At 37.7% G+C, this 23844-nt stretch overlaps 1 protein-coding gene across 3 annotated transcripts in view; it reads left to right on the top strand.

The window, feature by feature from the left end:
• Positions 1 to 23844, top strand: part of GDA (guanine deaminase) — a 90126-nt gene that overhangs the window by 34084 nt on the left and 32198 nt on the right. For all 3 annotated transcript variants that reach the window (XM_045563944.1, XM_045563946.1, XM_045563943.1), the window contains exons 2-4: positions 8163 to 8251; positions 14780 to 14951; positions 21734 to 21821. In XM_045563944.1, coding sequence (XP_045419900.1) covers positions 8163 to 8251; positions 14780 to 14951; positions 21734 to 21821 — 349 coding nt within the window. The remainder of the gene's footprint in view (positions 1 to 8162; positions 8252 to 14779; positions 14952 to 21733; positions 21822 to 23844) is intronic.

The raw sequence follows: 23844 nt of genomic DNA on the forward strand, positions 1-23844 counted from the left end.
ACTGCAACTTAGCCCCAACTGCCTTCACAGTCCTGGCTCCAGCAGGCCCACCTGCCTAGGCCGTATTAAAGGAAAGGAAGGAAAAGGAAAGCTCCAAAAAGTATGTTATAAAGCGGGGAGGGGAAGGTAGGGGAGGGCTGTTTATTTTATTTATTTTTGTATGAAAGTCTGTTTGTAAAAATATATAGCATAGTGCTTAATAGCCCTCAGCGTGTAGGAAGACTGTGGTTCAAATGTAAGATTTAACACCTATCAGCTGTGTAATTTGGGGCAAGGTACTTAACAGCTCCATGCCTCAGTTTTCTCATCTGTAAAATGGGGCTAGTCATAGTACCTCATAGAGTTCTTATGAGGTTTAAACAAGTTAATGCATGTAAAGTATGTAGGACAGTGTCTGGCACACAGTAAGTACACTTAAGTATTTTTATTATCAGACATCCCATCATTTTAGAATATGTTACTTTATTTTTCTAATAAAAAGTTGTTAAATACAAGTGACTCATTAGTGGTGTCTTCTGTAGAGATCGGAAGAATTACTAAAGTTACTATTTTTTCCTGCCATGAAAATTATTTTCTTTATTCAAGTTTGACTGTCTATATCTTATACTACTTTGCAACCTAGGCATTACACTAAGTTATTGTTACAAATCTTGATTATTTACAGCTATCTTTTTTATTTTTTGAGACAGAGTCTCACTTTGTTGCCATGGCATTAGCCTAGCTCACAGCAACCTCAAACTCCTGGGCTCAAGTGATTCTTCTGCCTCAGCCTTCCATGTAGCTGGGACTACAGGAGCGTACCAGCAAGCTCAGCTAATTTTTTGTGACTCTTTTTAGTTGCCCAGCTAATTTTTTCTATTTTATTTTTTTTAGTAGAGACAGAGTCTCACTCTTGCTCAGGTTGAGCTCGAACTCCTGACCTCAAATGATCCTCCCGTCTTGGCCTCCCAGAGTGCTAGGATTACAGGCGTGAGCCACTGCATCCGGCCACAGTTATCTTTTTATAAAAGATTTTTTTAGAGAAGTTTTAAATTCACGGCAAAATTGACAGGAAGGTTCAGAGATTTCCCATTTATCCCCTTCCCCAACACATGCACAGCTTTCCCCATTACCAATATATCCCCTTCCGGAGTGGTATATTTGTTACAATGAGCCTACACTGGCACATCATTAACACTCAGAGTCCATAGTTTATATTAGGATTCACTCTTGATGTTGTACAGTCTACGGATTTGGACAAATGTATAATGATATATAGCCACCATTATAGGATCATACAGAGTATTTTTATTACCCTAAAATGTTTATTACCTCTGCTCTCCTGTTTATCCTCCCAATCAGTGATATTTTTATTGTCTCCATAGTTTTGCCTTTTCCAGAATGTCATGTAGTTGGGATCATACAGTATGCAGCATTTTCAGATTGATTTCTTTCACTTAGTAATATGCATGTAAATTTTCTCTATGTATTTTTGCAGGTTGATAGCTTGTTGAGTGCTGAATAATATTCCATTTTCTGGAAATACCATAGTTTGTTTATCCATTCACCTACTGAAGGGCTTCTTGGTTGCTTCCTAAAGTTACTTTTTTATCTATTAAGAAGTGTTTGTTTTCTAGAGCAAATTGGGCTTTGTAAGCCACCAGAACCTATATTCTTCAAAGGGCATTTGATTAGGCCCTGGAGTTTAAAAAATTTTTTAAATGTTTTACCAATCGAAAACAAATCATAGAAATATGATGGGAAATGCTAGTGTAAGCCACTGGGATGGTTTTCAAGTTACACAATTTTAATTTACATGCATCTTTTTAGGGGTTTGCATCAGAGATTGGCAACTATACCCTAGAGGTCAAATTCAGCTCACTGCCTGATTTTATATGGCCTGTGAGCTAAGTATGGTTTTTAAATGGTTGAAAAAAAATTGAAGGAGAAAGGGAAGGAGAAGAAGAAGAGGAAGGAGTATTTGTAACAAGTGAAACTTATATAAAATGCAAATTTCAGTTTGTGTAAATGAAATTTTATTGGAATATAGCCATAGTCCTTTGTTTATATATTGTCTATGGCCACTTTTGTCCTTCAATGACAGATTCAAGTAATATAATAGAGACAATATGACCCACAAAGCCTAAAATATTTACTATCTGACCCTTTAGAGAAACTTTGCTGAGCCTTGGTTTATACTGTAATACTAGAGAAGCAATCATAGAAATCTGGAAGAATCTACAAGAAAATGAGTCTAGTCCAGCAGATACTTCTGGTTTACCCCATCCCTTGGGCAATTCATATAACCTGGTCTCCTTATCTATAAAATGAGAGTATTAGACCCACAGATCTAAGTCTCTCATGCCTCTCTTTGGTATGTTTGTAACATTCACTCCATTCTTCCTTTATAGGCTGACAGTTGTTTTGGTTTTTTTTTTCATTTGTTTAAAGAAATCTCACTTCATCGTTTCCATTAATCTGTTTGACATGAACTGAGCTACTGTGACAATTTTCATCTCTGCTCAAAAGCTTCAGAAATCTTGAGACCTCGTATTTTTATCTGATTTTATCTCTCATTGCAGTGATTAAAGAGTGGATTTTGTATGATGGGTTGAGATATGTTACCTAATTTTGTTGGATAGTTGAATTATTTTGCAATGGCCCAAAGAGCAGTTTACTCTGTTCCATAGCGACAAGCTTCTTGCCCACATTTTCCATCTGGTATTTGAAGCCTGTATCTTGCAGAGATTTGTTTCATTAGCTGACAATCATCACTTATCTGCTTTTGGCTTTAGTATTCCTGCCAGTCTCATTATTGCTCATCCTAATTCATCCCAGTTTCAAATTAGAAAGCACTTGGAGTTGTTTGCTTAACAGAAGAGATTCAATCTCCTCATCTGGAAAACAAGGGGTTAGATGAAAAGGTCCCTACCGGCTGGAACCATCTATGATTTTATGAAACTTGTCTTTAATGACTTGTGTATGTGCTTGACAGCTCACCTAGACTCTGGCCTGTGCAGGGAAAGTCCTGAGGGGCCATGACACTCACTCACTAGAGGGAGAATGGGTAAATAAGTAAATAAATGGCCTCATACACCCAGGCAACCTTGGGATGAGAAAGCCATTGCCCCGTGAAGAAAACATCAATCATATTTTGTAATTGTGCCACATTCTTTTTCCAAAATATTTTTAGAGATTTCTTAAAAATAAATCCCCACCTGAGAAACAATGAGAGTAGGAAAAAAAAGAAAAAAAAATAAATCTCAAGGCTGAACCATGACCTATAACCCCTGGCTACCTCATTGGTCTGATTTCCTACCACTTTTTCTTCTAGTCCTTGTACTATTGTCCCCACTAGCCTCTCTGCTGTTTCAAAAGCCAAGCACTTTCCCATCTCTGGGCCCTTGTGCTAGATGTTCCCTCTGCTTGAAATGCTCTTTCCTGAATATCCAAGTGGTTCACTCCCTCCCTTTATGCAAATCTGCACTCAAACATCTCTCAAGAGAAACCATCATACCCCCAAAAAGGTAAAATCAATTTTTATATTGATTTCCTGTTGAAATAGTCTTTTTTATATGTTGTATTAAAATATATTATTAAAATTCTACCTATTTTTATACTTTTAGTGTTGCTATTAGAAAATTTAAAATTACACTTGTGGTTCTCATTTGTGATGGGCATTATATTTTTATTAGATAGCATTGTTCTGAACCATGAGCTTTTCTAAATGGTTAAGAAAATGTCCTTAGTTTCTCCTGGAGATACTGGTTCATGCAGTTTTTCTATCTCTCTAGAATAAACTTTGGTGGTTTACATTTTCCTCAAAAACCATTTATTTCAAATATATTTTCAAATGGGTGAATATAGTGCTTTACAAATATTATTTTTATTTATTTGTGGAGTTTATAGTAGATCAGCTTTGAGATGTATTGAGCAATTCTGTTTTTATGGTTTTGATTCATTATGTGTCTGATGTTGATTGATTCCTCTTTTCTAATGTTTGTTGATTCTAATAGATTTATAGAATCAAAAGGTATGTCAATGAATAAAAAATTCAGTATTTATTTTCAGTTCTACAAATTATTTTTCCTGAGGTGTATTGCCTTGTAATTATTTAGATATAGATATATTTTATCCATCAGGTTTTTTTTCAATATTTCATATTCAATAAAATATTTTTTCTCCTGATATTGCATTTAAAAATAAAACAGGTTATTTCCTGGATATAAATTTCATCCTTTCCTGTCTTGTCTTTGCAGTCCATTTTTTTTATTTCAAAGTTTATGGGGGAACAAATGTTTTTGATCACAGGGATTGCTTTTGTAATGATTGAGTCAAGCTTAAAAATGTTCCCATCACTGAGATAGTGTTCATTGTACCTGTTAGGTGGGTTTTCGCCCATCCCCTCCTCCTCTACCCCTGCTTGATTTTCATTGAGGTTTACTTCCCTCAATGCACGTGTGTGCTCATCAGTTAGTTCCAATTAAATAGTGAGTGCATATGGTGTTTGTTTTTCCATTCTTTAGATACTTCACTTAGGATAATGGTGTCCAGTTCCATCCATATTGTTGTAAAAGGCATTAAGTCGTCCTTCTTCACGGCTGAGTAGTATTCCATGGTATACATATACCACATTTTGTTAATCCACTCATGAATTGATGGGGATTTGGATTGATTACACATATTTGCAGTTGTGAATTGTGCTGCAGTAAACATTTGAGTGCAGGTATCTTTTTGATGAAATGACTTATTTTCCTTTGGATAAATACCCAGTAGTGGGATTGCTGGATCAAATAAACGGTAAGTTGATTTTTAGTTCTTTGAGGAATCTCCATACTGTTTTCCATAGAGGTTATATTAATACTAATTTTCAGCCCCACCAACAGTGTATAAATATTCCTTTCTCTCCGCATCTACACCAGCATTTATTATTTTTGGACTTTTTAATAATAGCCATTCTGATTGGGGTAAGGTGATATCTCATTGTGGTTTTAATTTGCATTTCCCTGTTGATTAGTGACAGTGAGCATTTTTTCATATGTTTATTGGCCATTTGTCTATCTTCTTTTGAGAAACTTCTGTTCATGTCTTTGGCCCACTTTTTAATGGGGGTGTTTGATTATTTTCTTGCTGATTTGCTTGCGTTCTTTGTAGATTCTGGTTACTAGTCCTTTATCAGATGTATAGCTTCAAGATATGTTCTCCCATTCTGTAGGTTGCTCTGTTAATTATTTCTTTGGCTGTGCAGAACCTTTTTAACTTAGTCAAGTCCCATTTATTTATTTTTGTTGTTGCTGCGATTGCCATTGGAGACTTCTTCATAAATTCTTTGCCTAGGCTGACATCTAGAAGAGGTTTTTCAACATTTTCTTCTAGAATTCTTATGGTTTCATGCCTTACATTTAAGTCCTTCATCCATCATGAATTAATTTTTGTGAGTGGTAAGAGTTATGGATCCTGTTTTATTCTTCTGCATGTGGCTAACCAGTAGTCCTAGCACCATTTATTGAATAGGGATTCTCTTCCGCAGTGTATGTTGTTGTCTGCTTTGTCAAAGATCAGTTGGCTGTATGTGGATGGTTTTATATCTGGGTTTTCTGTTCTATTCCATTGTTCTATGTCTCCATTTTTGTGCCAGACCCATGCTGTTTTGGTTACAGTGGCCTTGTAGTATAGTTTGAAGTCTGGTAATATGATGCCTCCCAGTTTGTTTCTTTTGCTTAGGATTGCTTTGGCTATTCAGACTCTTTTCTGGTTCCAAACAAAGCATAGAATTATTTTTTCTATATCTGTGAAATATGTTGGAATTTTGATGGGGATTACACTGAATCCGTAAATCACTTTGGGTACTATGGGTATTTTAACAAAGTTGATTCTGCTGATCTACGAGCATGATATGTTTTTCCATTTGTTTGTATCATCAGTGATTTCTTTCTTCTCTTCTGTAGTTCTCTTCATAGAGATCTTTCACCTTCTTGGTTAAATATATTCCTAGGTATTTTATTTTCTTTGTAGCTATTGTGGATGGCATTGAGTCTTTGATTTGACTCTCAGCTTGACTGTCATTGGTGTATAGGAATGCTACTGATTTGTGTACACTGATTTTTTTTTTTTTTTTTGAGACAGAATCTTGCTCTGTTGCCTGGCTAGAGTGCTGTGGCATCAGCCTAGCTCACAGCAACCTCAAACTCCTGAGCTCAAGCAATCCTCCTGCCTCAGCTTCCTAAGTAGCTGGAACTATAGGCACAAGCTACCATGCCCAGCTAATTTTTTTCTGTTTTTAGTAGAGACAGGATCTCGCTCTTGCTCAGGCTGGTCTTGAACTCCTGACCTCAAGCAGTCCTCTCACCTCGGCCTCCCCAAATCCTAGGATTACAGGTGTGAGCCACTGCATCCACCTGTGTACATTGCTTTTATAACCTGAAACTTTGCTGAATTTATTTATCAGTTCCAGGAGTCTCTTGGAGGAATCTTTGGGGTTTTCTAGATATAAGATAATATCATCTGCAGAAAGCGGTAATTTGACCTCCTCTTTTTCGATTTGGATACCCTTAATTTCTTTCTCTTGCCTGATTGCTCTGCCTAGGACTTCCAGAACTATGTTGAATAGATGTGGTGACAGTGTGCTTCCTTGTCTTGTTCCAGTTCTTAGGGGGAATGCTTTCAACTTTTCCCCATTCAGTATGATGCTGGCTGTGGATTTGTCATATATGGCTTTTATAATTTTGAGGTATGTTCTTTCTATGCCTAGTTTGTTGAGGGTTTTTATCATGAGAGGGTGCTGAATTTTGTCAAATGCTTTTGCTGCATCTATTGAGATGATCATATGATCTTTGTTTTTAAAGTCTGTTTATATGATGAATCACATTTATTGATTTACATATATTGAACCATCCTAGCATCGCTGGGATGAAGTCCATTTGGTTATGGTGAGTTATTTTTTTGATGTGCTGTTGAATTTAGTTTGCTAGTATTTTATAGAAAATTTTTGCACATGTTTTAAGAGACAGAGTCTTGCTCTGTTGTCCAGGCTGGAGTGCAGTGGCACAATCATAGCTCACTGTACCCTTGAACTCCTAAGCTCAAGTGATCCTCCTGCCTCAGCCTCTCAAGTAGCTGGAACTACAGGTGCATGCCATTACACTCAGGTAATTTTTAAAAGTTTTGTAGAGATGAGGTCTCACTACCTGTCCAGGCTGGTCTCTAGCTCCTGGCCTCAAATGATCCTCCTGCCTCAAATGATCTCCCAAAGCACTGGGATTACAGGCATGTATCACAGTGCCCCACCTACAATCCATTTATATAGAGAAAGCAGTCACACTGTACTTAAGTGTGTACTTAAGTAATAATCAACAGATATAATTTATTTGTCATTTAACATATTCTAGGAATATGCTAACTTCTTCACCAGAATTACCATATTTGGTCCTCATAGTACCTCTGTGAAATATGTACTGGTATTATCCCTAATTTGCAGAGTGGGAAACCAGACCAAGAAGGATTTAAGAGACTCATCCAGGTTCTCAGCGGTCACTCACAGATTTCAGATCTCACAAGCCTAATTTGAGAGGTCTCTCTCTTATCTACCTCACTATTGTATCTCTTACACATGGTACTAGAAATATATAGCAGACCACTTTACAGCATATGCCAAGCATCAGAACATCAACAGAGCTCATACTAAGACTCAATTGAAAGGCAATTATTATGTGCAGTTATATTTAGTGTTAGTAAATTGCCCCATGATGTCACTATAATTGCATTCTGGTCTTGGGTTTCCCATAATAGCCAAACAAAAATATAGACTCTTTTATTCATCTGAAGTAAAGTACATTTTCTATAAACAATTGTTTCCTTTAATAATTTTCAGGGGTGGAGGAGAAAGAGATGCCAATTAGCCATTTTTAATACCTTATATCTTCAAATTAGAATTTTTGAAGTCTCACTGATATCTACATTGTGGCAGAAAAAGAGAAATTACACATAGTTTACTTCTTTAGATTACCAAAGGCAAACCTCTACATTTTTTGCCTCTAAACTCAACTCTGTTTGGTATCAAATATCTTTTAAAAGTAACTAAGCTACAGTATAGCCTATTTTAAAAAGATTTAGCTATTGAACAAAAACAAATGACTGTGGTTCATTAATATGTGATTCTTTTCTTTTCTTTCTTTTTTTTAAAGATAGTGTTTTTAGAAGAAGCATCTCAACATGAAAAACTGGCCAAAGAATGGAGCTTCAAGCCATGTGAAATAAGAGAACTGAGCCACCAGTAAGTCATCATCAACTTCTGTTTTCCTGGATGCCACTAACTAGGCTCAAGTCATAGGAAACCTGCCTTGAGAGACAGATATGTTTTCTAAAAAAATTAATTAATTTTTAAATTAATTAATTATTTTTAAGGGAGGAAGTGAGAAGGAGAAGGTAAACAGGAAGCTGAAGGCTGGAAGCTTTGAGAACTAGAGGCTGCCATGATTCATTCATTTCTTCAGCAAATATTTGTTGAGCCTACTGTATGCAGTACTGGGATATGGAGGTGAAAAAGATCTTCAAGGTCCTTCTTGTCCTCACAGGGTTTATAGCCCATGGGGGACACGGGGGACACTGCCAGTAAACAAGCAAACAGATACATAAACATGACAGTGGTAGATTGTGGTATGTTCTATGAAGAAAGTTAGTGGGCAGGGGAAGGGTATGATAGAGATAAACTATTGAGGAGCAGGGAGGGAGATTTTGAGGATCAGTTACAGCAACAGCTTGGTCACAGAAGACCTATGTCCAGAGGTGAATTTGAGCTCTGATTTTATAGCTCAACTACTTTTAGTGGTTTTAAATACTTTTATAAAATATTTCTTTATGATTGGCCCACTGTCTTCATAACCTGTTTGATTCATTCTATAGAAATGTGAGTACTTTTTTTTAAAGCATAAATATTTTGTCTTGTTTCAGGCCAAGTTCATTCCAAGGTCAATAAAAGTGGTGCCATTTTCATTCTGAAAACACTTTCATAACTTAGGAATTGACTTTTGGGAAATGTAGTGAGCCAAAAGGAACGTTGAACTAGGTATGAGAATACCTGGTTTGAATTTATATGCTAGAGTTTTGCAGCTCTTAGGTGTAAACCAAGCTACTGCCCTTTGAGTTTATCTCGGCCATTAAGCTCATCTGTGGTCCCAGTCCAGAGAGACAGGATAACTGCTCATAAAGTTTTGCTACATGTGCAGTTAAACTCACTTCCCCCACCCCTGTCCCTTTCCCCACTGCCTCTCTGTAGCTTGGAAGTATATGGGCAATGGGCATGGAAATTCATATAGGAACTTCTGCTATTACCACCTACTTACTCTTGCTCAATTTCCATTAAGAATCTACATTGAGGAACAACTGACATTTATAGTCATGTGCTTGCATGTCTTGTGATGGAGGATTAGAGGAAGGCTTGGAATCGGATGACGTGGAGGCCGGGAGGAGATGAGATGATGGGAGAAGTGGTTGGAGGATGGGGAGGGGGGGAACATACCTGTGGGTCTTTGTATCCCTTTGTCTCTCTTATGAGAATTCTTTTGGAATTAAATCCATGAAAATGCAGATTCTGGGGGCCCTGTAAGCACAGCACAAAGAGAAGTAGTAAGGTAAGAAATAATTTAAATTTTGGTGGAAGGCTGAAGTCTTTGAAGAAAAATCATACTTGAAATGCAAAGTAATTCTTAAGTGTACAAGTTATATGCAGTTGAATTTAAGTCATGATTAAAATACTATAGAAGATGATGTCTCTGACAGCTTTTTTAGTAGACTTGGCCCAATACCCATTGCATCTACAGGGCTATCTCAGCACAATGTGGATTTTTAAAGAAGGAAAATTACAGCTGGAGCACCACGGGCAGTGCTGAGGTGGGAATAGATCAGATTGTGGCTGTGCACCCTGGACAGGTTTGCAGGGCCAGGACTGGGGGAGGGGAGTGAGGCATTCACCTTAGGCACAATATTTAAGGCAGCTGGGAAGGCAAAATACTCAGTAATCAAGGTAAGTAATACTTTAATGCAATATTTTAAAAAATTAATACAAAATCCATGATGAGCAAAATATCAAAATTTTAAATAAAGACAGGATGTTGTTGTTTGTTTGTTTTACAATCTTGTGTTTTTTTGTGCAATGATACAGTGCTTTTCAAACATCCCAGGTACCAGGTACCAGGCCCACAGGGCTATCACATCCCCAGCAGGGCAGGTTGATGAGGGTGATGATGATGTGCAAACAAATTGGGCCACCAGGCCTTTATATCTAGTTGTATATTTTGATTGTTGAGCTTTTATTCATGTTTTCCACTTGGTTAAAAGACAGGTGGGTATTCTGATAAGTGTATGAGGGGTGTATCTCGTTCTTTTTCATTAGGTTATGCTATGGCTTGGCCCACACTGCGGGTTTGGAATATCTGGAGGGAAGTTGAGATTTTCTTAGGGAATTATTATGGTGATTAAGTAAAGTGGGAAGAGAAAAGCTGATAGGCAGAAAGGAAAAAGGAGAGCTTTTCACCTTTCCTTGCCGCCTCCAGATCTTTTCTCTGCTTTTCCTCCAGCTGGGCTTTTTGATAGCTACAATTTAGCTGTAAGTAATGTCGAGATTGTAGAACTAAGTTTGAATCCTGGCTGGGATGCTAACAAATTGCGAGTCTGAAGATGAGCTTGTTTGCCATCCCCCAGATTCCTCTTGCTCCCACTGTAAAGTGAGTAGTTGGGGTCAACGACCTCACATGCAACTCACACATTCCGTGCTTCTGTGTGTACAGATATCTGTAATAAATCCTGGACTGCTATCTAGATTCTGTGAGTCTTTCCGTTAATAACCATTTCACAATGCTTCCTATTCCTTAAAAAGGATTGTAACCTTTCTGAGTGAAAATCACACTTTAGATGTAATAAATCCCTGCTCTGTGTTGCCTCTGGAGATTTTATATACTGAGTCATCTCTTTCACTTTCTCATCTCTGCTATCTGGTGAACGTACCAGGGTTTCCTCTACATGAAAAACAAAAAATGACTTGTGCTCTTCTGCATATGGACTTTTACTACCAAATATCTTTAAAAGGAGCTCTCCATCTGCCCAATACTTTCTCTTTCATGTTCATCACTCTCTCCTCAGCACCTAGGACAGTACTGAAAACATGCTAGTGACTTGTTAAGTACTTTTTAAAATGAAGGACTAAATCCCTCTGAGATTGGCTGCCTCCCTCAATCATTGCATTGGGTTTTTGGGGTCTTTCCTAGACTCTGACATCCCAGACTAGGCATCCTTGACCCTTGCAGTTTGGGGCACTAGTTACTGCTCTGTCCCCTTCATTTTTCTCCTTGACGGCTCTCTGTCCTGGGTTCCCTCTTTCCTCTTGACAACAGCTCTGCCAAGATCCATTATGACCTCTTCCTCAGTCGTGCTCTCCTTAAGTGGAGCGTGTTGCTCAAGGTTTAGCTTTGTTTTTTCTTCCACAGAACTCTCTGGTACCACTGACTTCTAGGGTTACCAACATAGAGAAGATTCTCAAATCTGATCCCATCTTTAACTCTTACGTGACCTCTTATCCCACATTTCCAATTACTTCTTGGACTCTTGGAGGTCACACTTTGCTACCAGGTTTACCATAACATCAACCCCCTCCTCCCCGAAATGAACTTTCTTGGTAGATTCTTGATAGTTTATGTCATATCCTCAGACCCACATGCTCAAAAACTTATTTTCTTTGACTTGTTCCTCTCCTTTGCTTTCTAGAGCTAAGATCAGGTTCCTTCTGTCACATTCATCCTTTTCTGTTCCCATCATCATAATCTCTATTCAGAAACCTCATGCTTGGGAGATTTCAAGAATCTCCCAACACGTGCTTACCCCGACCAGATATGTATGTCCTCCTAAACCCGAGGCTGAGTATGTCATAATCTGCGGAAGAAAACAAAAAACAAACAAAGATTCTCAGGATCCCCTTCCTTTTGGATACAGAATAACACATCTATGTTGATTTGCTAAATTGAGTATTCAAGACCCTTTAAAAACCTTTTTTTTTGTTTGTTTGTTTTTTAGGAAAAAAATTTTCCTAAATGCATAGGTCTCAGTCATATAATTTGATAAGTTTTGGCACATATGTATATACCATGTAACCAGCATGACAATTGAGATATAAAACATTCTTATCCTAGAAAGTCCCTTGACCCCCCTCGAGTCTCTCTTCAGCCCCACAATGGCAGCTACTGTTTGATTTATGTCACAGAGATTACTTTTGCCTGTTTTTCAACATCATATAAATAGAATAACTCAATATGTGCTCTTTTGTGTCCAGATTCTTCCGTTCAACATGCTGTTTTTGAGATTCATTCATACTGTTTGGGTATCAGTTCATTCTTTTTTATTGCTGAATAGTATTCCATTTTACCATAGTTTGTTTATCCATATTGTCCTGTGGTAGATATTTGCATTGTTTCCAATTTGGGGCTAATATGAATAAAGCTGTTATAAACATTCTTTTGCAATTCTTTTTATAAATTTATGTTTTATTTGGCTTGGGTAAATATCTAGGAGTGAAAGTGCTCACTAAGACATTCTATGTATAACCTTTCTTTCTCCTTCTCTCTCTCTCTCTCACACACACATACTCATTCACCCCTAATTTCTTTAACTAGATTGTAAAGTCTTCACAGACAATAAGATAACTTACTTCTCTGTGGACTCTCCACAAGGCTTAGCAGAGTTTCTTGAACATAGTAGATACTTGGGAAATGTTATTTGATTGAACAATTTAACCGCCTGAAGAAGCCATCCTGTGCTTCTATTTTGTGGTAGTGGAGAATGCAAAATCCCAAAGGACTGACCTGTCCTGGAGAGGTCAGTGACCGCCACCTGAGACAAATTCATATTTCATCCTCCCTCTCTGCCTGTTTCCCACATTATAGGCTCACTTAATGCTGCCTTCTTGCCATACTTAAAAGTTCTTACTCTACTTTATTTCCATAGTTAGTGAATTAACAGTTCTGTCACACGGCACATAGAACATGGGGCCTCTAGACAAACTGCCGGGGTTTGAATCTCAGCTCCAAAACTTACTAGTTAATTATTACTTTTTTTCAACCTACTTAAATTTCCCGAGCTTTAGCTTACCCTTGCATAAATGAGGGTGACAGTGCTCTCATACTTCATACATGTGTTGTGAGCACTGCATCGTCATCATCATCATAACTGACATTTGTTGATACTTTCCATTATCTAGGCACTGTTCTTACATACAGTAACTCAATCCTCACAACAGCTCTATGATGCTACTGCTATCTCTGTTTTATGTAAGAGGAAACCAGCTCACAGAGAGATTAAATAACACGCTGACTCTCCAACTTCTGGTTTATGGTGGGGCCTGACTTCAAATCCAAGCATCGCGAGTTTAGAATGTATGTCCTTAACCTTACAGTGAACTGCCTCCCGCAAAGGAGATGGTGCACACGGGACACTGTGCCCAGTGCCCAGTACATGTACACACTCAGGAAACATTAGTTCCTGTCACCACCATCATCATTACCACCACCATTCCTGGCTCTCTTTTTAAAATAATGCACTTCGAGCTACTCATGGCCTTACTCATCTCACATTTGGGTGGTATTTATACATTTGATTTGGTAGTATAAGGTATTCTTGTGATGTCAAGTTTCAAGTTCAAGTTCCTTATGAGATTTGACATTTACTCAAGGTGCTGGTGGTGGTAGTGCGTGCCATGTTTTGGTGAATATCTGGATGAGGTTGAGCACTTACTAGTGGCTTGTGAACCGGATTAGCTCTCTTTAGAAAAGCTTTAAGTGTCTGTTAGCATCAGGTTGCCTCCATTCTATGGGTATTGCCTCTGAAAACGTTCAAAACATCTTTCCGTGACTTTCCATTATAAGAATTAATAGAAATATGCGTGTTAGTTGGTGGATCAGGATAGCGGCAGGAGTGATCAGAAGCATCCTGAGCATGGTTGCCATAGCAACGCAACTCCCTCTTCGCTTAACCATTTACACCACTGCCCATGTGTGCTCCCGTGCCTGTTCCTAATCAGCTTGCTCTTGCTGCTTCGTTTGAGAACTTGGCCTCTACATCACATGGGAAAGGACTAGATGTCTTGTAGTCAGCCAAGATCAAAATGACCACAGAGTCTAAAATTGCAGCCACTCTGTCTTTCATCCCATTCACCCTTAGTGACTTGCGTGTGCGTTCCTCACCACACCTCTAGAAGTTTTGAAGACCTCCTCTCCCGTTTTTTTTGCTCTCTGTCCTACAACCACCAGCTGTGAGAACAAAGTCATAGGATTAAATCATAGCTTCCCTCCTTTCTTATGCTATGACTGCTTTGCTTCTGCTCCATGCTGGGGCTTTTTCCTCCCTCCATCATCAGTGGTTAACCCCACACCAGCCATTCTGACTTAGGAGCTATATCTCTCCAAGGAGAAAGCTTCATTTTTATTTCTTAACCTCTGAAAAAATAGAAGAATTTGCAGTTGTCTGGTTGCATCAGCTATAAACCTGTGTGGGGTGAACAATGAAATCATTCTCAAGAGAAAATGTGATTTAAAGATACAGGGTTTATCCACCCCCAACCCTCTAATCCCCAAAGAATATTACTACCGCGTGAGCATAGGTGAGCATTATAGGGGGGGAAAAGGCACACCTCAAATCATGTAACCAAAATGTTTGTTACCCCCATAATATCCTGAAATAAATAAATAAATAAATAATACAGATACAGAAAATGACTGGAGGTGTTATTAAATACTTTCCCTCTCCTCTTATTTTCCAGTGAGTTCTTCATGCCTGGGCTGGTTGATACGCACATCCATGCCCCTCAGTATTCCTTTGCTGGAAGTAATGTAGACCTGCCACTTCTGGAGTGGCTGACCAAGTACACATTTCCTCTGGAACACAGATTCCAGAGCACCGACGTTGCTGAAGAAGTATATACTAGAGTTGTCGTAAGTATCCTGTGTGAATGGTGTCATCTATAGAAGCAGCTGCTTCCTGGGAGGGTGGATTTAAATGTAAAGCATAGGCAGTTAAGGCTAAGATGGACCTTAGAGATTTTTTTAAAGTTCTTTCACAGCTCACTGAGTTTGTGACCACCTCACCTATGTGCCTAGTCAGTGACAAAGAGAGAATTTGCATCCAAGTTCCCAAGTCCCCAATCTGGTGAGCTCCATGTTACTCTCTTTTACTTTTTGTATTTTACTTTACCAAATCTGGGTTTAATGTGATGTATATTCCCTATTCCTGCCAACCTCTAATGCTGTTCTGAGGACCATATGGAATGAATAGCTGTGTGACCTTTGGAAAGTTCTGTGACTCACTTTCCCCATCTGTAAAAAATAGAGCTTATGATAGTACCTAATTCACAGGATTCTTATGAGAATTACAAGCAAGTTAATATTTGTGAGGTTCTTAGAATAGTGCCTAGCACATGGTAAGAGATCTATGTGTTTGCTTTAAAAAAAGACCCAAGGAAATTTAAAATTAAAACTTTAAATTACCATTAGAAGGATATCACATTATTCTGGTAGCTTTGCAAGGAGGGAAAATAGGATGGTCCTACATTGCAGGGTATGTGAAAATGTGACTTGAGCATTAATACCACTAGAGGGAACTCTGGGGCTAGTTCAGTCATTGAACAGTGGCTGGAGTGTGTGCTAACTATATATTGAAGGATCTGAAAATGTCCGTCCTTCTATTCTTTCAAGAAAATCAGTTCCCTTCTTTCTATTCCAACCCTATGCCCAGAACCAGTATCCACTCAGTAACAGGAAACAGCTTTTGAAGGAAAGAAGTTAAAGCTACAAATGCCTTTTTATCTGATTACTACCTCATGTGGTTCAGTACACTTGGTCTGAACACTCCTAAGTTTTTGTTGGACTCATTGATGGCTTTGTTGGATCCATTGTTGTTAACTATATAGAGGTGACAGTATCCCAAGACTTCCACAGTGACTGACCTAGCCATCCTGCCATATGCACCTATTTCTTTGGTCTTGCATTATTCTAGGCTTAAAGAGTAAAACCAAGTGCTAACATTTATACACTTGCCTAGCATAATTATAAATTCAGTGTAATTGTGGCTCTTACATATTTAGCATGCATCCACATGACACCAGAAAAACTGAGAAGGACTAAAAGCTGTGTATGAAGTTGCTGGTGCATTGTGTTAATGAATCGTGTTAACCACACCAAATCTTTATTTATATCTCATATTGTTCTAAAAAGGGTTTGAGATATCTTAAAATTGCATAGTACACAACAAAAGAAAATGAGTCATGAAATCACAGCAAAGAAAAAAGTGGGAGAGGAAAAAGAAAATAAAACCAAGAAGTCAATGGTATGCTGTGGGGTCAATGAACTTTAGAGTTTGTCACCAATTTGGTTTTAAATTTTTAGAACCCGACCCAGAGAAGGAAATCAGTTATCAAATTTACACTGTCTATTTGATAAAAAAAATAACACATTTGTTAAGGTAAAGCATATGTATGTATTCCTTGTACTGAAACTTGAGAAAATTAATCCTAATATTCCTTAATGTAGAAAGATGCTATGTTGTCAAAATATATATTGTAAAGATGCTGTAGTATCAGAAAGTCCAGATAGATAAATCTATTATGTTCGAGAGATAGAGTATCAAGGACTATATATGGCAATATTCCATAAAAATTATTTTTTGCATCAGAGATTTGTTTAAGTATTTGATGTCAATGAGTACAAAAGAGGTTTTATTCTTATTTGCTGTGCATATATCCTCCATTTCTGGTCATGAACAGGCACACACACTTTTACAGTTGGACGAGCTAACGGTGTGGTTGGCATCTGTTTAAGAGAGTTGAGATTTGTTAGCTAGAACCTGTTCCTAGGCTGAAGTGTTCCTGTGGCAATGCAAAGGGGTGTGGAGGAAGTACTCATGAGTAGAACTAAGATTTTTTTGGTTTTTAAAATTTTTCTCCCCCAGAAAACAATCATAGAACTACTTCAAGAAATTTGCACCATAGATTATAGCAGTGATAATTTCATCTGCAAATAATTTAAAGTATGTATTAGCAAACACCTCCTGAGATTATGAGAAAAAAAATCCTCAGTAAACCAAACCTAGAGTATTTCCCTTTTAAACATTGCAAACTGGAAGAGAGATTATACTTACAAATGAGACTGAGATAAACAACAACAAAAAAAACCTAGAACCTTTAAGAATCTGCCCAAGTTATGATCAAGGAACAGGAGAGTAAGATCCTTGGTGAACGTGACAAAACAAAACTTAGTTGCAAATATTCTCCTGAGCAATACAATGAATATACTTACACACTCTGGCTCAGGTCTGACACCAAGAAATGGGCTTCCTGTCAGGGACTGTGTGGTACCTCTATTGTCTTCATTGCTAAATAGCCTCAATTTTCCATTTTGATTTCCTCTTCAAGCCAAGATTTTAGAAAAGTGCTTAAAATTTTGAAAATTTAGAAAAATTTAGATTGTGTGTATATTTTAATTTTTAGTTTTATTTTAGTTTGGTTAGTGAATAACTTGTGTCATTTTCCTAGGGAATAGTTGAGATTTATTTTATAACCTAATAAAACGTTGTTTTTTTATGATTCTGCAAAATTTTTAAAACACTGTATTTCCTCTGTTGTATGACTTTTTATCTATGAGATAAAGTTGTTAAAAGCGTTAAATAAGTATTCCATTATTTTTCTCTACATTCTCCCATGTGACGAGACAATAGTTCTTACGTTCTCTTCCTTTCTTCATTCATCCCTACCCACTTGACAATGTCCTATGTTATGTCACATCTAAGATTTTAATTCAACTTTATTTTTTTTGCCATCTATACTAATTTAAAATAAGTTTTAACTTTTAAATTTAACTTTTAACATTTATTTTAATTTAATTCTAGGTTATTTAACATCCGCACTTAATTTAACAATGAGCTTTGCTTTTCTTTTGCTACTTGGATTCCTGTCTTTCTCTTGGATTTCCTTTTTATTTTGTTGGGATATAGATTTTGATATTCCTTTCCAATCAGGTGGGTAATAAACATACAAAATCTTTGAATTACCAAAAATGGTTTTCCTTTTTTCTTACTCTTGAACAATGCCTTAGATGTAGAGAGAATTCTATTTGAAATTATTTGCATATCAGCATTTAATGTGCTGATGTCAGTTTGGTTCTCATTCCTCGCTAGCAAATTTGCTGGCCTTTAGGATATTTTTCCTCATTTTTGGTGCTCTGAAATTTAAATTGCTGATTTTCCAATTCATTCCCTTTAATATATAGTTCTTTCAATCCGAGAACTCCTGTCTTTCTTCTGTGCTAGGATTTCTGTTCTTTCTTTCTCTCACTCTTAGCATTGATATATTCTTCTCTCCAACCTACTCTTTCTTTTGATAACTGCTATTAGAAAAATGTTGAAACTTTTGGATCTGCTTCCATATCTCTGAACTTTTCTTTCTTGCTACATTCTTAGAGAATGTCATGTCCTCATTTTGCAAATCATTAATTCACACTTACTGTTATAACAATAACCTGTTCTTCTTTCAAGGATAAAATGTTCTATTTATCTAAGAATGCTAATTGTAGTTCATTTTGTGTCTCTTGCTGTTTTAGTAATTCTGCTTCCTCAGGTGAACACTAAGCATACACTAGGACCCAGACATTTTTTTAGTTACTGGAGATTAAATTTGATACCTATGTCATGGTATTAGCTTATCACCTGGATTTGTAATGCTGATGGTGAGCTCATTTTTGTCTGTAACTGACAAGTTCTAAACATCCTCTAGTGGCAGCCAGATATATTTTGTTTCATGTAAAAAGTGTCTTAAAATTTAGAAAGATTGACATAAAAAAATCCAGATTTTCGAATTCTTTTGATCTTTGGGACTAACATCACTGGGCTCTCATTAGCTTTTTTAAAACAATTGACTGAAGTTGAAATAGAGGTTGCTGTCTAAGGTAGGGGATGTTCTTCCCTATTATCTTAACTCCAAACTATTTTAATCCTGCAGACTTTTCAGCTTCTGACCTCTGTTCTAGTCAAGAAAGCCCTCTTATTTCATAGAGGAGCAAACTGATGTTAAGAAAGTAAAGTGACTTTCTTTTTTATTTCAGAATATTACAGGGGTACAAATGTTTAGGTTACATATATTGCCTTTTCTCCACCCAAGTCAGAGCTACAAGTGTGTCTATCCCCCTGACAGTGCGTACTGTACCCATTAGGTGTAAATATGCCTGTCCCCTCCCCTGCCCCACCTGCCTGACACCCAATGAATGTTACTACCATATGTGCACATAAGTGTTGTCAGTTAATACCAGTTTGATGGTGAGTACATGTGGTGGTTGTTTTTCCATTTTGGTGATACTTCACTTAGTAGAATGGGTTCCAGCTCCATCCAGGATAATACAAGAGGTGCTAGATCACCATTGTTTTTTGGGGCTGAGTAGAACTCCACGGTATATATAACCACATTTTATTGATCTACTCATGTATTGATGGGTACTTGGGTTGTTTCCACATCTTTGCAATTGTGCATTGTTAAAGCAACTTTCTTAAGGTCACATAGCTAATAATAGGCAAAAAGCAAGGAAGAATCCTAGTCTGGAAGGTATTCCTCTATACTTTAAAAAGCTTCTGCTAAGGATAGACCTCAAAGTGCTCAAAACAACCAGTCTCTTTTTCCAAGTGCTTAGGCAGGTTAGGCTATACCAGTTCCATTTTCTTTCTTGGAGATCTTCTTACCTTCTGCCATTTTCTTGTTTCTCTGAGGTTGGGATTCTCTCTGGCACTACTGTAATATGGGCATTCCTTTTGCCTCTTTTCTGTATTTAATCCCCATTCCCTGGAGCCAGGAATTCTTTTTCTTTATACTGTCTTGTTTTGCTAAAACCCATTTTCTAGAACCTTCTTAACAGTTCATGCAGGGGTAAAATTTTTAGGTCGTTGACTATCTATCATACCTCTATTCTACCTTCACACTTGATTGGTGATTTACCAGGGTATAAAATTCTGCATTAAAAATAACTCCTCCAGAATTTGGAGGCATTGTTCTGCTTTCAGCATTGTTGATGAGAAACCCAGTGCCATTGCAAGTCCTGTCCTTTATCTATGACTAATTTTCTTTTTTTCTGGATGCTTTCATCATGTTTACTTATGGACTTAATGATGTCACAATTACATGCCTTACTCTGGGTTCTGTTTTTTATTGACTGTACTGAGAATTCAATGAGCATCTTCAGTTTGGAGACTAATATTATTTTTCAGATAATTTTGTTCCTTCCTTCTGTTTACTTAAAAAAATTTATTTAGAACTCTTATTCTAAATGTTGGAGCTCCTAGACTGAGTCTAATTTTCTTATCTTTTTACCTCTGATTTCTTTTTTTCCCTGAGAGTTTCTCTCTAACTTCCTTGACAACCCTTCCAAATTGGCTTCCAAATATTTCATTTATAATTTTACTTTTGGAGAATTCTTGTTCTTTGATTTTCATAGCATTTTGTTCTTGTTTTGTGGATGCATTAGTGTCTTTTATTTCTTTGAGGATGTTAATCATAGTGTTTTTTTTTAAAACAAGCTTTTCCCCAATCTTATAGGTTACCTGTTTTCTCTAGGATTTTTTTTTCAGATTCTTTCTCCTCCTCCTCCTGTTTTTGATATTAGCTTTCCTCTAAGGCCTATTGAACCTTAGGCATACATTCATGTTTAAGTGTGATGCTGTAAGATGCTGACTGGAAGTTCTGAGTGAAGGTAGCGCTTGTTGACCAGTGAACATCATTGTAGAGTGAAGTGTGAAGGCAATAAACAGCCGTTTCAATTTTGGGCCCCACAAGCCACTATGAGGACATCTTTCTTCTAGAGCTACCCTTTTTCTCTAGAATAGAATCCTTTAATCCCTGGCAGGAGTGGTGGAATTAGTACACGTGGTTTTCTGACGAAGATGACCTTAGAGGTCAGCCAGATTTTCATTTAAACCTCTTCGTTACCTTGTCCTTTTGGGCTGTGCCAGCTAAATACTCTCCAGTTTCTACAAACAGTAAATCTCTCCTATGAGGAACAGGTTAGGGGCGGTTGACTGATTTCAGTAGGGAGGAGAAGGGTCTTGCCAGGGTTTAATCATCTGTACGTAGACTTTCAGCCAATTCCCTGCTAACACCCATGTACTTCTCTCCCTCTTTCCAACTTGCTTCCAGGTCCTCATCCATGTTTTTTTTGGTCTTTCAAGAAGATGTTGAAATATTTCCTCTGCTCATGTCTCCTCTCATGTTCTTCCTGTGGATTAATAAATTTTGTATTCCTTACTGTTATGTCAGTGGTGATTTGCTAAGGAAAGAAGATGGATACATGTGGTCAGTCACTCAGGTTGAACTATTTAATAGAAGTCTGGCTGAATATTTTTACCCTCTAATAGATAGGAAAATCTTATTTATGCACTCCCAGAGGCAATAGCATTTGGATATCTTTAATCCTAAGAAATAAGGAATTAATTAGTATCACATTTTATAAATTCTGAAACACAGAACTGTTTGAACCTAGGAAATCAAAAGTATCAACTTCTACAGCTAACACTTTTGGAATATAAATACTTTTGCCATTTACTTAACTATATTCCATATCAAGATGGCATACCTTTAAATAAAAAGCATTTTAAATTTAAAAGCTAGAATTCTATTTTTCTCTGAATATGCCATGTGACTTTTTCTGGGCACATGCAATTCATGGTTTTTGTGATTTATTTTTAGAGGAGAACACTAAAGAATGGAACAACCACAGCTTGTTACTTTGGAACAATCCACACTGACTCATCTCTGCTCCTTGCTGAAATCACAGGTGAGCAGATGAAAGCATGATTTATGGGTAAAGACAGCCAGGCCTCGCAAACATCTTACATGTATTTGTGGGCAGTCCCACCTTTTAATTGCTAGAATTTGAGCATTGCATTTTTTTTTCAGGTAATTGTCTGTGTATCACTGTGGCCCTTGAATATTTTCTGTTGTTTTAGTAATTTGATCATTTGCTTCCATTTTTTGGTTACATAATGATGTATATGGGTGTGAATTTTGTTTATTAATTTAGGGCTTTTTAGGATAAGTTTGCTAATTCTAACTGTGGCAACAGTTTATTATAATTGATAGTCACGTGTTGGCTATTGGCTAGACTCAGATGCTGGAGCACAATGAAACAGAAAATCATCCCTGCCTTTGAGGAGCCAAACAGAATGCTTGCACACATTGATCAATAACTGTGTAACATCTATGGTGCTGTTACTAGACGCCTTGCACTGTGCCAAGCACTCTGTATTGATTAGCTCAGCTGCAAACAGCCTTCTGAGGTAGCTAATGAATGGTGTTCTCATGTAAGAGCTGGGTAAACTGATGCTCAGAGAGGTTAAAGTAACATGCCCAATGTTGCACAGCTAGTAAGCAGAGCTGAGACTGGATCTAGGTTGATGAGTCCAAAACCTGTACCCAGCACAGTGCCTGGCACATAGCAGTTGCCTTAAATACTGTTGGCTGGTGCATGGATGCCACTACTTGCTAGACAAGGTAGTTTATACCAAAGGTCTGATGGATGATACTGAAAATAGACATCACAGTTTTCAGAGTAGCCAAAGAGAACCCAGGAGTAGGTTGTCTGGGAAGACTTCATGGAAGGGATATTTATTTATTTATTTTTTTGAAACAAGGTCTGTTGCTCTGTCTCAAAACAATAAATGATGCTGTTGCACTGGGGCTAGAGTGCAATGGCCTCATCATAGCTCACTGTAACCTCAAACACCTGGGCTCAAGCCATTTTCCTGCCTCAGCCTCCTGAGTAGCTGGGACTACAGGTACGCACTACCATGCCTGGCTAATTTTTCTACTTTATGTCGAGAAAAGGTCATGCTATGTTGCCCAGGCCGGTCTTGAACTCCTTGGCTCAAGCAATCCTCCTACCTCGTCTTCCCAAAGTGCTAGGATTACAGGTGTGAACCACCACACCTGGCTGGAAGGGGCTTTTCAACCAGTCTTTGAAGGGAAGATGAGATGGGGGAGAGAATAAAATGTCTTCTGGATGGGGGAAATGACATGGACAGAGATACAGGGACAGGAAATGTCCATTGTAGATGCAGGGATCGGGGAGTAGAGCAGTTTAACTGGAGTAGAAGGTTATCACATGGTGGGGTGAGAGAGGAGGGTGGGGAGATGGGCTGGCTCAGACTGTGGAGCAGCTCCAATATACATCACAGGCTCAAAGAATCTTGAGTCAGCTGAGTTATGTGATAAAAGTAGCATTTTAAGAAGATTAATCTAATGGCCAGGTATTACAATGAATTATAGGGGAAGGAGAGATGCAGAAAGACTTCTGAAAGACTCCTATAACAGATGTGGAGACATTGTTAAAAAAAAAAAACAACAACAACAATTACCATTGCCCCATGTAGCTTCAACTTTCTGGCCAAGATAGAATTGTTCTAGCACCTCTAATGAGGACTAGACCTCATCAGTGCTGAGAGCTGCTAGTGGGATTAAGTGAAATTTCCCAGAGATAATGCTATTGGCATTGCTACAGTTAAGAAGTGGAGCAGTCTGGTGCCTGCTTCTCACAAGCATGACACCTTATATATGTTATTACATGCATTCCTCATAACCCTGCACCTACCAGAGGACACTGGATACCTTAACCAAGTAATATCCACCATCCTGGGAGTAATCAGAGGAATAAGGAACCAATCCAAATCTGTCTAAGTGCAGTGCCCATGTCCTTATCCCTAGACCATGCTGTGTTTTACCACGAAGAGGACCACATTTTGGAGAGAGAGAGAGAAACTCAATCCAAGGCGCAGTGATAGAGTAGGAGATGGAAGGAGATT

This window comes from Lemur catta, chromosome 10, assembly GCF_020740605.2.
Source record: "Lemur catta isolate mLemCat1 chromosome 10, mLemCat1.pri, whole genome shotgun sequence".
NCBI lineage: Eukaryota > Metazoa > Chordata > Mammalia > Primates > Lemuridae > Lemur > Lemur catta.